The sequence below is a fragment of the Gymnoscopelus braueri genome, assembly GCF_963280865.1.
Source record: "Gymnoscopelus braueri genome assembly, chromosome: 1".
In the NCBI taxonomy this organism is placed as follows: Eukaryota; Metazoa; Chordata; class Actinopteri; order Myctophiformes; family Myctophidae; genus Gymnoscopelus; species Gymnoscopelus braueri.
The window spans coordinates 35889783-35904088 of NC_137603.1; the positions used below are offsets into that span (position 1 = coordinate 35889783).

Consider the following 14306-nt stretch of genomic DNA (forward strand, 5'->3'; position numbering starts at 1 on the left):
CTCACGGGTCGCAGCGAAACGCCACTGTGGACCGGAAGTCCTTGAGTCAGAAAGAGCGGACCTCTGTCTCCGCCGTTTTGGAGGGACAGATGCCCCCTTTCCCGCACCGCCTCACGATTTGCAGGCCACGTTCGCCTTTAACGAGCGACAAAGCATCCCCTACGGGGAGGAAGGTTTTGTCGCCTCACAGGCATCCGTCCCACAGGAAGTGCCCAAGCACCACTGTGAACCGGAAGTACTTCGGTCAGACATGACCCCTTGGCCGTACCGCCTCACGTTCGCCGCTGGAGGGCGACAAAGCACCTCCTAGGGAGGATGACTTTGTCGGCACTTCATGCAGAGCCTTTGGGCTTAGACAAGATGGCGGCGGCCAGAGTAAGTTAGGAAGAGAGTAATGACAGTGGCTTCGATCCCATTGTGAGAATGGAATGCGGAAGTGCTCTGTCTACGTCAATGAGATAGTTCCAATGTTGGAACTATAGCCCATAGATGCCCGCTTTGCGGCGAGATCAAAGCGTGACGTTACTCTCTCTTCTACACTCTGGCGACGGCCAAGGTAGGATTAATCATTGATATATATATCCAGTGGTGTGATCTAGTTTTCACTGTATATATCTTTGAGCTTAATTCTGACGCCGGGGTTTTTCCCCGTGGCCAGTCTCGTGACTCCTCCGAGTCCTCCGTTGGCCCGAGGGTTAGCACCGCCTGCGGCAGTGGCAGCGTCACTGGTCCCCATGGCAACGGTCCCCATGGCAACGCTCCCACTCTCCGAGCGGCCGTTGACGTCATCGTCCAAGCCACTCGCTCGGTGTGTGGAGCAATGGAAGGTTTGCAAATTCGAATCCTTAGGTATTGCTCACAATACTAAAGGGTTTCAGGCTGCAATTCTCCACAAAACCCCCCACTGACAGGAAAAGTATTGTTTTCCCATGCAATGGGTCCAGCAGCCATCACTCTGAGGGAGGAAGTCTCCTCCTTCTTGAGCAAGGGCGCTATTAAAGAATTACTTCCGATACTTCTGGTTACTATCCCAGTACATCAGCGTTACACTGTGTGTGTACGGGGTTTTTCAGTACAGCAGTGACACACTGTGTTTGCATTGGTCAGCTCCCCTGATCCGCAACAACACTTTGTGGTTGTATTGGTCTGTTTTCCACGTGCTCTTATGCATAAATTCTCCTATGTCAGACACGGTGTTGTTCCTCTCATGCAGAGGATAAGGCAACCATGTCTCTGAGAGAGGGTTCTCTCTCTCTCCATAGTGAGTATGTTACTCCGAATTTGTCAAGAAACTCGAGGTTACGTTGTAACCCCGGTTTCCTTAGAATTCAGAGTGACATAGTCAGACAACTATCTATGAATCGGAACCAACTGGTTTTCTATTCGTAATATTTTCTGGTGGAAAAGAAGGGGGGGGGGGGGTACGACCCATTCTGAATCTGAAGGGTCTCAATAAATACTTGGGTCAAAGAGCGGACCTCTGTCTCCGCCATTTTGGAGGGACAGATGCCCCCTTTGCCGTACCGCCTCACGGACTACAGGTCGCCACTAACGAGCGACAAAGCACTCCCTACGGGGAGGACGACTTTGTCGACGCTCCGTCCGGAGCCTTTGGGCTCAGACGAGAGGGCGACGGCCAAGGTAGGCTTACTTCGGACGGCCCCGTTTGTCAGAGTGACAGCGCCGTTGGTTTCCATGGAAACAGACAGGCTGCGCTGGCGGACAAACCGGATGCTGACGTCAGGCAAGGTCCCCGTGACCGGTCACGTGACCCCGCCGGGTCCTAACGGACCGTTAGTACCTCTACTGCCTCGAGCGGTCACCTCAGGGTTAGCACCGCTGGCGGCAGTGGCAGCGTCGCTGGTCCCCATGGCAACGCACACAGGGTTAGCGCTGCTAGCACCAGTAGTAGCGTCTTTGGTCCCCATGGCAACGCACACACAAGAAACCGGTTCCCTTGGAAACGGATCTCAACGTTTCTTGGCTCATGGTGATTTAGCCTTGACTAGCTTGTTAGCTGCTAGGTTTGCATAACCTCCAGTCAGGCTACTGTTGCTTCGATTGGCGGCTAACTGGCCTCACTAACAACAACACATTGCAGTGTTGTTTTTTGGTGCAGCGCATAGCCAGCCCCGCTAAAGCAACACCACGGTGGCCACCTACCACCGCTACCCTTCCACGGTCTCTAACGGCCCCGCATGTGCGGGTCCGCTGGATCACGTGGCGACATCACCGGTCCAGTTGGAAACGTGTGCGTTGTCCGCACTGGGTGACATCAGAGCCCCTACTAACTCGCTTGCTGAGGCAGCTTGTTGGAGAGTTTGCAGTCCGGAACTGTTTACTATCCCGGTACTTCAGTGGTACACTGTGTGTGTAGGGGTTTTTCAGTACATCAGTGACGCACTGTGGTTGTACTGGTCAGCTCCCCTGATCAACAACAACACACTGTGGTTGTACTGGTGTGTGACCCTCTTTGCGGACGGTGCGTTAAGGAGATGGGTGGACCAGCATTGTTTTCAATGCTTGTTTCCATGTTCCTTTCTATCCACCACGGTCAGGAGGTGGCGCGGCACACCGACGTGACCGTTTCCCCACTTGACGTCGCGGGGTTTTTCACCGTCACCGTCCGTCGAGCGTCTTGGTCCCGTCTCAGCGGACCACCTTCATAGGGGATCTCGCTGGGCTAGACCAGGCTCACGGCGCGTCTGTCCCGGGCGGGATAGACAGCTTTTCGGCCTATGGTCTTCTCGCGTGAGGCGACAAGTCACATACAGGCTATGCGTGCAGGCGACGGGTCTCATGACTTCGGCCTTACACCTGTTTCGTTTGGACAAGCCCCACATGTGACCTTTTTTCCCCGGAGGTGGATGTGGGCTCTTGGAGCCCCGTCCACCTGAGGTTATCGGAAGGTCCGGGTATCCCCACGGTGCGTGGACACGCTTAGATCGTGGTCAGATGCAGCCCTTCTGTCCGAGGGGTCAGAATGGGGGCTGTGGTCTCGCGGAAGGTTTCGAGGTTGTCATGTCCTGGTCAGAACCGACAACACCACGACCGTGTGCTATGCCAAAAAGCAGGGAGGCCTGGCCTCTCCAGTGTTGGACAGGCTAGCTGGCGATCTGACGCTGTGGTGCGACGCGCGCCTTATGTCAACCAGAGCCTCGCAGGTACCGGGCCTCCTGAACAGCGGAGCGACTCTGTTGTCCAGGGGCATTTTTTGGTACGCAGATTGGCCTCTCCTCCGGAGATAACAAGCCAGATCTGGGCCAGGTTGGCCGACTGAACTGCTTTAGGCATTCCCGTCACTGGAGTTGGTCCTCTCAACTTGGAGAGGGTCAGACTCCACGGACTGTCAGTGCCACTGGTGGCACTGGCGTGGGGCGCGTGGAGGTTAGGAATAATCCTCTCCTCTACAACGAGCCCTGGGCCCTCCCCCCGATCGGAGATCTGCTACGGCAGGCAGGGGTCGGGATTTTCCGCAAGCAACCTCAGGACTAGACCGGTGGGCTTGGCCCGTGAGGGGGAGACCTTGACTTCTTATGGCCTGCCCCCTGAGGTGGTAGCTACCATCCAGGGGGCGAGGGCCCTTTCCACGAGGTCTGCGTACGACGACAGGTGGAACCTGTTCGTGTCATGGTGTCTGAGTCAGTCACCGCCGGTTGAGGCCTTCCGGGCCTCGGTACGCAGCATCCTCATGTTCTTGCAGGACAAATTGAACCAAGGTCTGGTTTTCTCGACGGTTAAGGTGTACCAGACGGCCATTTCCGCTTGTCACGTGGGTTTCGATGACATGACGGTTGGCCGACATCCGCTGGTGCGTAGTTTTATGAACGGTGCCAGGCGGGCCAGGCCGGTCTCTAGGCCTCTGTTCCCGGCCTGGGACCTGGCGGTGGTGCTGGGGGCGCTTTGCCTCCCACCGTTCGAGCCGTTTCACTCTATGGATCTGGAGATCATTAGTCTCGCAACGGTTCTTGTGGTTGTTATCACTACAGCTACACGGGTCAGCGACATACATGCGCTCTCAGTAAGTTCGGAGTGCATGAGGTTCTTGGGAGACGACAGCAGGGTTTGGTTAAGCCCAACATGGCGTTTGTTCCCAAGAACGGAATGGTGACCCAGACACCGGTTGAGCTGATTCATCCGCCTCCTTTCGCTTCTGCGGAGGATAGGCGGCTGCACTGTCTCTGCCCAGTGAGGGCGTTGAAGCTCTACTGCCAGAGGACGGCGGTCGGCCGGTCGTCGTCGCAACTTTTTGTCTCCTTCGGCCCAGATGGTCGGAGGAAGGCAGTGACTAAGGCGACGCTTTCTAGATGGAGTTTGGATGCCGTTAGGCTGGCCTACGTCAGTAGTGGCGCTCCAGTTCCAGAAGGACTGAAGGCTCACTCTACTAGAGGCGTGGCTACTTCCTGGGCCCTCTCCAGGGAAATGTCTGTCCGGAGGGCTGGGGCGCCCGTGAGGCCGAAGGTCACGTCCATGGGGACGGGGCCTTATGGCTAGGGGGCGTGCGGACCTGAGATTCGGTATGGCTATAAGCCCCAGGGGGGTTTATGTATCCCATAGTGAGTATGTTACGGAGAATTAGACAAGAAACTCAGGGTTACGGATGTAACCCCGGTTTCTTTAGAATTCGGAGTAACATACTCACCTAACACCCCTGTTTGTGTGCATCTGCATGCAGAGAGCGTGTTAAAGAGGATGAGCCACGTCACGAAAGAGGTTTTATACCTCTTCCGGTCTACCGGACACGTGACATACCCTTCTCAGCCAATGAATGGCCCGGGAGTTTATGGTATGTAGCTCTGCATCAACGCCAGGGGGCGCTGATATCCCATAGTGAGTATGTTACTCCGAATTCTAAAGAAACCGGGGTTACATCCGTAACCCTGAGTTTTGCAACACTACTGTATTTTCGTGTGGAAACCTCAAATATCCAAAACGGTTACTTTTCAGGATTCCGTGATAGTAGAGTCTTCTTTCGCTTTTGCCGTGCCGTTTGGTGCCCCCCCTGACGAGTGTGTTATAAGTTTCAGAGGGCAACACATATGTCCAACCTCACCCCTCTTATCTGCCAAAGCCAAATTTGTAACTACCACTCCCTGTTCCAGCTAATGGTTTTGGCTGTGTCTAGGCAGAATCTGAATGGGAACTCAGTCAAACAGAATAGACAAAATAAGGCACAGACAAATTCACAGTTTTAGAAGAATTGGTGATATATTTCTGATATCAAAAAGGAGACTCAAACTTACATTTAAGCAGGACAAGAAATGTATGCAACCGCCGGTCTGAACTCAAGGAACACACTGAAAGGTTACATGTCTTATACAAGTGACTTCAAACAGTTCTCACAGCACCTCCTGGCCCACATGGACACCAATCACAGACTTGTTAATTTGTCACCTTAGCATGTGAAGTGAAACAAAAGAATGCAAATGTCTCTGTTAGGAGACAGGGTGTCTAGCAGGCAACCATTCCTAAAGCAGGGTGGAGCCAAGGAGTCTACAACAGATATAGCAAATACTAAAGAATGAGAGGAGTGTATTCCACTCAGACATAATTACATTAAACCATAATTATTTTCAAATGTTTACTTAATTTTCCAAATTACTTTGACATTCCCCCGTTTTAACATTTGAAGAACCTTTCACAAAACAACACTCATAGCACACATCGCAGGGACAGGCGAAAAACCCATAGTCAACTTTACAGGAAAATTCCCATCCAGCCCATCAAACAGATGCGACCACCATTCCCGCCAACGATATGTAGAAGTACCATTCATGAACAGAAAAATACAGTTACAAAATAAAAATAAAAACACACATAAGCTCCGAAAAGTTCCTCCATCATGGGTCCCCTAGTCCATTGTTCCAGCCAACTCTTGCAGTGGGGAAAAAGCAATTGTAGAGCAAAACTTCGCAATCATCGAAAAGGTTAGGTCCAGCCAGTGAATGTCCCGTTGGCCATCCAATAAACGCCGTAGAACACACCAGCACTGGGCCACGGTCGTCCACGTCCGCGGCGCTCTGTGCCTTCCTCTGTGAAGAGTGGAGAACGCCGGTAGCTGTTTGGAGTCCAACACGAACATCCAGACCACAGGCAGAAATGGACACTTCACACCTAACCCATTTGCTCCACCTGCAAGGAAAGAGAAAACAATGTTTTAAAAACCCACATATGGTTGAACACAATATAGAAAATTATTTCACTCCCTAAAAAAAAACACTTAACGTGCAAAAGCAAACCACCGATACTATACCACACAAGTTGCCAAACCAGTATTCAGTACGTCCAATCTCCCTCTCTCGGCAAGCACTCCAGCGGACCTTAAAAGAAAACTTAAAACAGCATTGTTAACATCACTCAACTAACCCTATCACCTTAAATTCTCACTACTTGCAAAACAAGCCAAAAATTTTCTGCAGGTATAATAAACTTCACTGGGACCATATGTAGTGATGCAGCCCTGGCCATGCTTTATATTACTAAGAGAGAAGAAACCATTAAACAAAAACAAACCTTTAATAGAAATCTAAGTTTAAACAGAAACTGCACAATTCACTCAACTGTTACAAAATTAAAACATACTTACCCCCACAGCTTGGACGCCCAGAAAGTTCTATCTTCCTTGTACCAAAGAAATTACAACACAATACTTTCCGACGCGCATGCCAATAGTTTAGGAATTAGTAATATTAGTAATTAGTTGTTAGTCACAGAAGGACACAAGATAAACACTCATAACATAGCAATATGAATTCACATCAAAATAACAGTCAGCCTCCCACGCATTAAATTCTGCAACCCTAAAGGAAACTGGGGACATTATAAAACAATCAACACATCATATATACATAACCTTTTCCTTATGTTCAAAACCTGGAGAAGAACACTTTAAGCAAGATATTAAGACATGGAAAAACAACTCAATTTAGTACGGTCAGTCTTTGCTCGTGAGGCGTCCCTCAGAGCAAAAACTCTTAAAATGGCTTACAAGGCGTCAACGTCGCATTCTCTCGCAAAATGACCAGGCTGATGACAGTTCCAACATAACCACTCATCTAATGTGGTCACATCAGCCGGACCACCATTATCTGGAGCATAGAATTCCAATTGAGCCATTAGCAGTCTATCACCCGTGGCTTTTGACTTTTTCAGTTGAAGAATTTCTTCTTCTCGTATTATCGTGTCCGCGTGCAGACAGTATTTCTTCACATCATTCAATCTGGCACTTTGCCATGCAATGCAATGTCTCACAAAGACTGCTCGCACCTCAGGGAGGAGCCCATCCACCAGAGTCTGAATGAACTGTCTTTCCCATGACGAATCTACTGCAATGTCAACAGGCTGTGCATTACCGCTGTGTGAATTAAAAACAGGCAATTTCCTAGCGAAATAATCATCAAATGTTTCATTTGGCTTCTGCACACATGAGTAGACCGTTGTCATGTTAATTACTGGTTTAAATGTATCCTCAAATGCAGTAGCTAGGGCAGCTAACTGTATCTGATAAGGAGACGCTCCATCAGCTGACCAGGTCGCGTTCGAATTCCACGTCACAGGTTTTACTTCCCCCCAAAGGAGACCTAATTTAGTAATACACACGTGCTCTAGTTCTGCAGAAGTCGGACTACATTGGGCTGTCATTTTCTTAAAAGCAGTGGCAAATGTTACACCATTGCTCCTTGGGTCTGGCAGTGAGCTTACTATTGCCTGAAGTTCTGCTATCTTCCAAGGCCTATAAACCCTCTGGATACCCCCCTGGCCATCCGGGCATTCCAACATTGGAAGAAGCATGTTGCTTCCAACCAGTGACAACTGTGGCTGGTATGATAAGCCAGATCTGGAAATGCTTGAATATTGACCCAGAGGTGCTACAGATCCTGGAAAAACATGGCTTCTTCCTAGCAGGCCACTCACGGATTTAGATGGGAATCTAGAACTCTCTTGAATTTGGCCCATTATATTACTATATGATGGGGGCGCCAACAGCTGAGACTCAGCGGCAGCGCCGGGTGTCGGCAAATTCTCTGAAAATGCTGGAGTAGGCACCAGGAGTGAGGCTCCCAGCTGTGAGCCCTGACTGTGAGGGGGGGTTACTGTCACTAGACAATCAACTTTGTGCATCTTTGTCCCCACCCCCCTTCGAGAGTTGGCCGTCTCCTCCCATAGCTTTAACCCATCGAGCTGTTTATTCCATTTAGCATTTAATGTAGCACAAGCAGACCCTTTGCTTTTATCAATTTTTTCTCCAAACTCTTTTGCCATCTTTTTCCTCAAAGATCGGAGCACAGGCTGTTTAAAGCTTCCATGTTCAGGAAAACCATAATTTTTATGCCATTTTGGCAGAAATGCAACCCCTTTAACTCCAAATTTGTCATGCACAATCCTTGCAGGACCCTGATATTCCTTCTTATATGCAAGTATTGCCCCCATGTTAAATTTAAAGCTCTCAATATGCATTTTAATATTATTACTACTATTATTATTATTGTACGCACTCAACCTAGGCGATATTATTTATATAATGTCTTATTTAATTAATGCTGTTCAATTTACTATGGTAAGTATTAAAACTCAAAGTATTAAAACTCAAATAATTCTGCCAAAATAACTGTATATATAAATCAAATCTCTATTACAGACAACAAAAGGGACTTTCTCCTTGCAGGTTTCGTTCATAAATGGGAGGCAATTGAAAAATTCCCCCTCTAACAAACATAAACCAAGCCTCAAGAAAAATTAAAAGAACACTGTGTTGCTGAAAAGAACTTCCAAAATATCACAAAGTATAAAGACAAATGTACTTTGACTCACAAACAAACAAACAAAAACTCATTCACTCAGCGCTTTTCTTGCTTTGTTAGCAAAAGGACCTTAGGCAAGGATAAACCTCCCTTTCTATAGTAGCTACTGAAGGCAAGACTTACGTCCCCCTTAGACCATTCAACTTGCATAGATGCAGCAAAATTAATGAATAATTCCCTGATCTACTTACTTGATTAGCAGCAGGTAAAAGAATAAAAACGAACAGACTGCATCACCACAAACAAAAACACCAGGAGACTTAACAACGTCGGCTTACATTAAGAAGCGTATTTCGTCTGACTACAAAAAGGCAAAACGCTGAATCAACCTACCTAATGAAAATGCTTACACTACAACAGTCAGAACTTCTCCACAACCTAAACCTCTCTATCAATATGAAGCGATATACTATATCCTTCAGTCTGAATGTCTATTAACACTAAACAATACAAACAAAGACACCACCAACACACTCCAAAACCACTGAACCACAGTCTGCCTTATACCAGCTACCCAAACAGATTTCACCAGAACTTACCGCTTGTGCTTGACTGAACAGTAAAAGATTGTCCTTACCCCCCACTGTACAGTCAAACACCGCGCCGCAGCAAAATCCAAGCCCAATAGCAACGGCGGGACTTCCAAATGTCTAGGCAGAATCTGAATGGGAACTCAGTCAAACAGAATAGACAAAATAAGGCACAGACAAATTCACAGTTTTAGAAGAATTGGTGATATATTTCTGATATCAAAAAGGAGACTCAAACTTACATTTAAGCAGGACAAGAAATGTATGCAACCGCCGGTCTGAACTCAAGGAACACACTGAAAGGTTACATGTCTTATACAAGTGACTTCAAACAGTTCTCACAGCACCTCCTGGCCCACATGGACACCAATCACAGACTTGTTAATTTGTCACCTTAGCATGTGAAGTGAAACAAAAGAATGCAAATGTCTCTGTTAGGAGACAGGGTGTCTAGCAGGCAACCATTCCTAAAGCAGGGTGGAGCCAAGGAGTCTACAACAGATATAGCAAATACTAAAGAATGAGAGGAGTGTATTCCACTCAGACATAATTACATTAAACCATAATTATTTTCAAATGTTTACTTAATTTTCCAAATTACTTTGACAGCTGCTTTAATGCTCTCATCCCTCACCCTATCATTAGATGTCACAGTGCTTCCGAATGCTGTTGCTTTAGCCTGGCATCATTTTGTTTGGGTTGATGTTTGACTGCTGTTAACCAGGCTTAAGTCCCCATCATCGCTACTTAATACTGCTGGCCGCTGGCCTATTAGTCCTCCCTAGCCAGCATGCCCTGGTCTCTCCACACATTTACACACACACACACACACACACACACACACACACACACACACACACACACACACACACACACACACACACACACACACACACACACACACACACACACACACACACACACACACACACCTGCGGGGAAAAAAAATTGTACAGACCTCCACTCCTCTCTCTCTCTCTCTCTCTTTCTTTCTCTCCCCTCACTTTCCATCTCTCCTAATTTCCCCGTATCTATCTTAATAAGAAAGCTTTTTAACTCCTCCACAGGGAGGTTAGAGGGAGAAGGTCTATAATGGATTCAAGGTTCCATCTGTAATTCATAGATTAAGACATTTGTGATGAGGAAAGACGACAAAAAATGGCCCTTGGACAACATTAGACCTAATGGGTTGCCCTAGTCTAGACATTATTATAATGCTTCTGGCCTTGAATCAACTATCCTACATTTGCTTGCGCCGATTACGCCAAACCCCTGGTTGTCTCTCTACTACTCACACTAATGTTCAGAAGCAGCTTGTCGAATAGATGAAAATGACTTTTTATCCCTGACACCTCCTCTCTCGCTCTCTCTCTGCCCTTCTCTAGATGTAAATGACAATGTTCCTTTCTTCACTTCATCCATCTACGAGGCCTCCGTCACAGAGGGGGCCGAAGCAGGGACTCTGGTCTTTCAGGTGTCTGCAAACGACATGGACCTGGGCCTTAATGGCAAGGTGAACACGCACGCACACACACACACACACACACACACACACACACACACACACACACACACACACACACACACACACACACACACACACACACACACACACAAACAAAAACATGCAACAACAAAGAGAAGACTGTGATGAACATCTCTCTTATAAATGGTGTTGCTCTTTCAGCGTACATGCCCAATTGAAGTAACTGATTAGGAGAGATGCACACTGCTGAGGAGAGTGCACCTCTTCACCTCTTAACTCATATGTTTATCAATTCAGCCTGGCCTTCTGTGGAGCAGACAGGAAATCCATACTTTCCTAAGTGCCTCTTTACACTAAGACCTCCGCCGAACTTCAAAATAATACCATTAGAGCAGCCAGCGATTCCCAACCTTTGGGCCGGGGTCCACTGGCGGAATTAACTCATTCACTGCCAGACTTATTTCTGGCTGCGTTTGCCCACTGACGGCGATTTTAGTTTTTCTTACCTTTTCAACTGGCCACAGAATATTTATATCCAATATGATCGATCCCAGGGCGGCTGTCAAGCACGACAGGGATCACTGTGCTGCCGCGAGAAGAAAAAAAAACTGACCGCGACTCCTCCTTCCCTTCTTACAGGCTGATGAATATAGCATCTCTCGTCAAAAAATATGCATGTTTATCTTACGTTTTCAACTGGTCACAGAATATTTATATCCATGTATGATCGATCGCCCGACGGCTACTAAGCATGGTGGGTATCACTGTGCTGCCGTGAGAAAGAAAAAAAACTGACCGCGACTCCTCCTTCCCTTCTTACAGGCTGTTGAAAATAGCATGTCTCGCCAAAATACAGGGAAAAAGAGAACTCAAGATACAGCTGTTTTCTAATAAACACTAAACAGGAAGTTGACGGGGGGCGGGGGGGGGAGATCTTTCGATCCCGTGATCTCCTGGATCTGTTTGACTTGAGGGTGAAAACGGTCACTCAGGTGATAGAGGACAGCGCCATCTGGTGGAAAAACGAAAATAATGTATCGGTATCACAATGAAAACATGTGTTTTCATTGTGATACCGATAAATGGGAATACTTAATTAGTTACATTGATCCAAGCCGGAACACAATCGACTGATCGATCATTAAAATAAGCATGCTCTGAAAATGCCGGCCCACCCATCTGACCGCTTAACCCATTCAGACCGGGAAAGAATATTTTTTTTATTTCTTTGGCCATTCAAAAAATTGCAGATCTACAAGCTCATAGCGCGGCACCAAGTGCCGCACTATGAGCTTGTAGATATATTTTTTTTTTTGTGCAAATCTTTGAATATGTATATTTTTTAAAGCGAACGTCCACCCAAAATGATATGTATTTGGCGGACCCCCATCTCAAAATATTTCGTTCCAGGGACCCCCATGAAGCAGGAAGATTTGAGTTACAAATGTTCCCTTTAAAATATATAGGCCTATATTCAAATATTCACACAAAACGTTGAATAGCCCAAAGACATCTTAAAATGACAGAGATGCGTTCTCTGTCTTAATGGGTTAACACGGCTAAAATAGCTTGTGTGTGGGGTTGATGGACATAATAATGTGTCTGTCTTAATGCAAGTGGGATTATTGCACACAGCAGGAGTCCATTTTGTACACCGTCGTAGTTAAAACTAGCACATTGAGATCTCCTCCTGTGAGCCATGGGGATCGCCTGCCTCTCTGCTCACAAGAATGTTATGGAGTGTTCATTTAACCCATTCAATCCGGGAACGCATCTACAAAATGTCTTTCAAATCCTAACCTATAATATCAGTGGGTTCTCAAACCTTTTCACGTCAAGGACCCCCAAAATGATGTATTTGGCCGCGGACCCCCCCATCTCAAAATGTTTCGTTCCAGGGACCCCCCCAGAAGCAAAGATTTGAGTTACAAATGTTGGCTTTAAAAATATATATATTCAAAGATTTTGCACAAATGTTCACGATTTTTCAAAAATAGCAGATATACAAGCTCATAGCACGGCACTCTGTGCCGCACTATGAGCTTGTATAGCTGCTATTTTTGAGTAGCCAAAGTATAAAATAATGGTTATAGCTCAAATCTAAAATGACACAGTACAGTATGCGTTCCCGGATTCAATGGGTTAACTCAGAGAGAGAGGATTTTACTGTCTAGTGCTCCAGGCAGCGCATTACTTCCACTCACATTGCTGTGTTTTAAATAGCAGATCCTCAGCAAGCGGTGGTGGAAGCACATTTACTCAAGTACCGTACTCATGTACAATTCTGTACTTTCGATTCACTTGAGTATTAATATATTTTTTAAATCATTTATACTTTTGGCTATTCGACAATAGCCGATCCACAAGCTCCATTGCGACGTGTTGTGAGCTTGTAGATCTGCTATTTTCACATTTTTGAAAAACAAATAGTGAAATGGGTTATTCATTATGAGTATTTTTTACTTTAGTACTGATGCCTATACTTTTTGTACATTCTCTCAAGTGAAAGTTTGAATACAGGCCAGATAGAGTGTTTCTATATCATGGTATTGCTACTTGTACTTAAATAAAACATATTTTGAGTACTTCTTCCACTGCTCAGCAGCACAGCGCATTGAGATTATGGATAGGATTTGTGCTCAACTGTGCGTTTAGTATTATAGTCAATGAAATTGTATAATATCGTGGCTGTCAGGTAGAAACCTTGTATCTCCATATTTCATCTTTTTATGCTTTTGTTGTTCATAATTTGACAGTGTCACGTAAAAGTAGCAGATATTTTTTTAGATTTTATTTTTTTAAAGGAGCCAGCTTATAGGTGGTTCGGTCATCTAATACGGATGCCTCCCGAGCGTCTCCCTAGGGAGGTCCTTGCTGCACGTCCCACTGGGAGGAGACCCCGTGGCAGACCAAGGACCAGATGGGGGGATTATAACTCCACACTGGCCTTGGAACGCCTCGGGACCCCCCCAGGAGGAAGTTGCTAATGTTGCTCTGGAAAGGGAAGTCTGGAGCTCTCTGTTGGAACTGACCCGATTCCGGATAAGCGGTTGAAGATGCATGAATTGATGGATCTTGAAAATCTTTGCCTATTATGACATGATAGGGGCAAAATAGGGACACCAGGTGAAAGTGGTTAGGTCTATCTTTAAATTAATTAACAAGATAAATTATAATTAGGCCTATATTGGATCCTTTGGAACACAAGATCCTAATTTTTTTTCCTGACAAGTTTTGGACATACTGTACAGTATAATATCAAGCATATAGATATTTATAGGTTTCCTCATACTTTCACCCTGTTGTTTACACCATGTTTTGGGTTGAATGCAGTTATTGCTTTTTTAATAACAGCTTCTCGGGCATGTCTGTTTTCGCGGTTGTGTTTTCATTGACTGTTTGACTAGAGCAAAGGCCATTCACAGCAGTCCAAACACCATTTTCCTCTGCTGGAGATAATGAAATTAGCTTCATTATTCTTTCATGAAT

At 46.4% G+C, this 14306-nt stretch overlaps 1 protein-coding gene across 1 annotated transcript in view; it reads left to right on the plus strand.

Annotated features, from left to right (window-relative positions):
* Positions 1–14306, plus strand: part of LOC308088536 (neural-cadherin) — a gene marked incomplete at both ends in the record, with an annotated part of 375895 nt that overhangs the window by 198842 nt on the left and 162747 nt on the right. The window contains one exon of the mRNA XM_080433011.1: positions 10717–10844. Coding sequence (XP_080289137.1) covers positions 10717–10844 — 128 coding nt within the window. The remainder of the gene's footprint in view (positions 1–10716; positions 10845–14306) is intronic.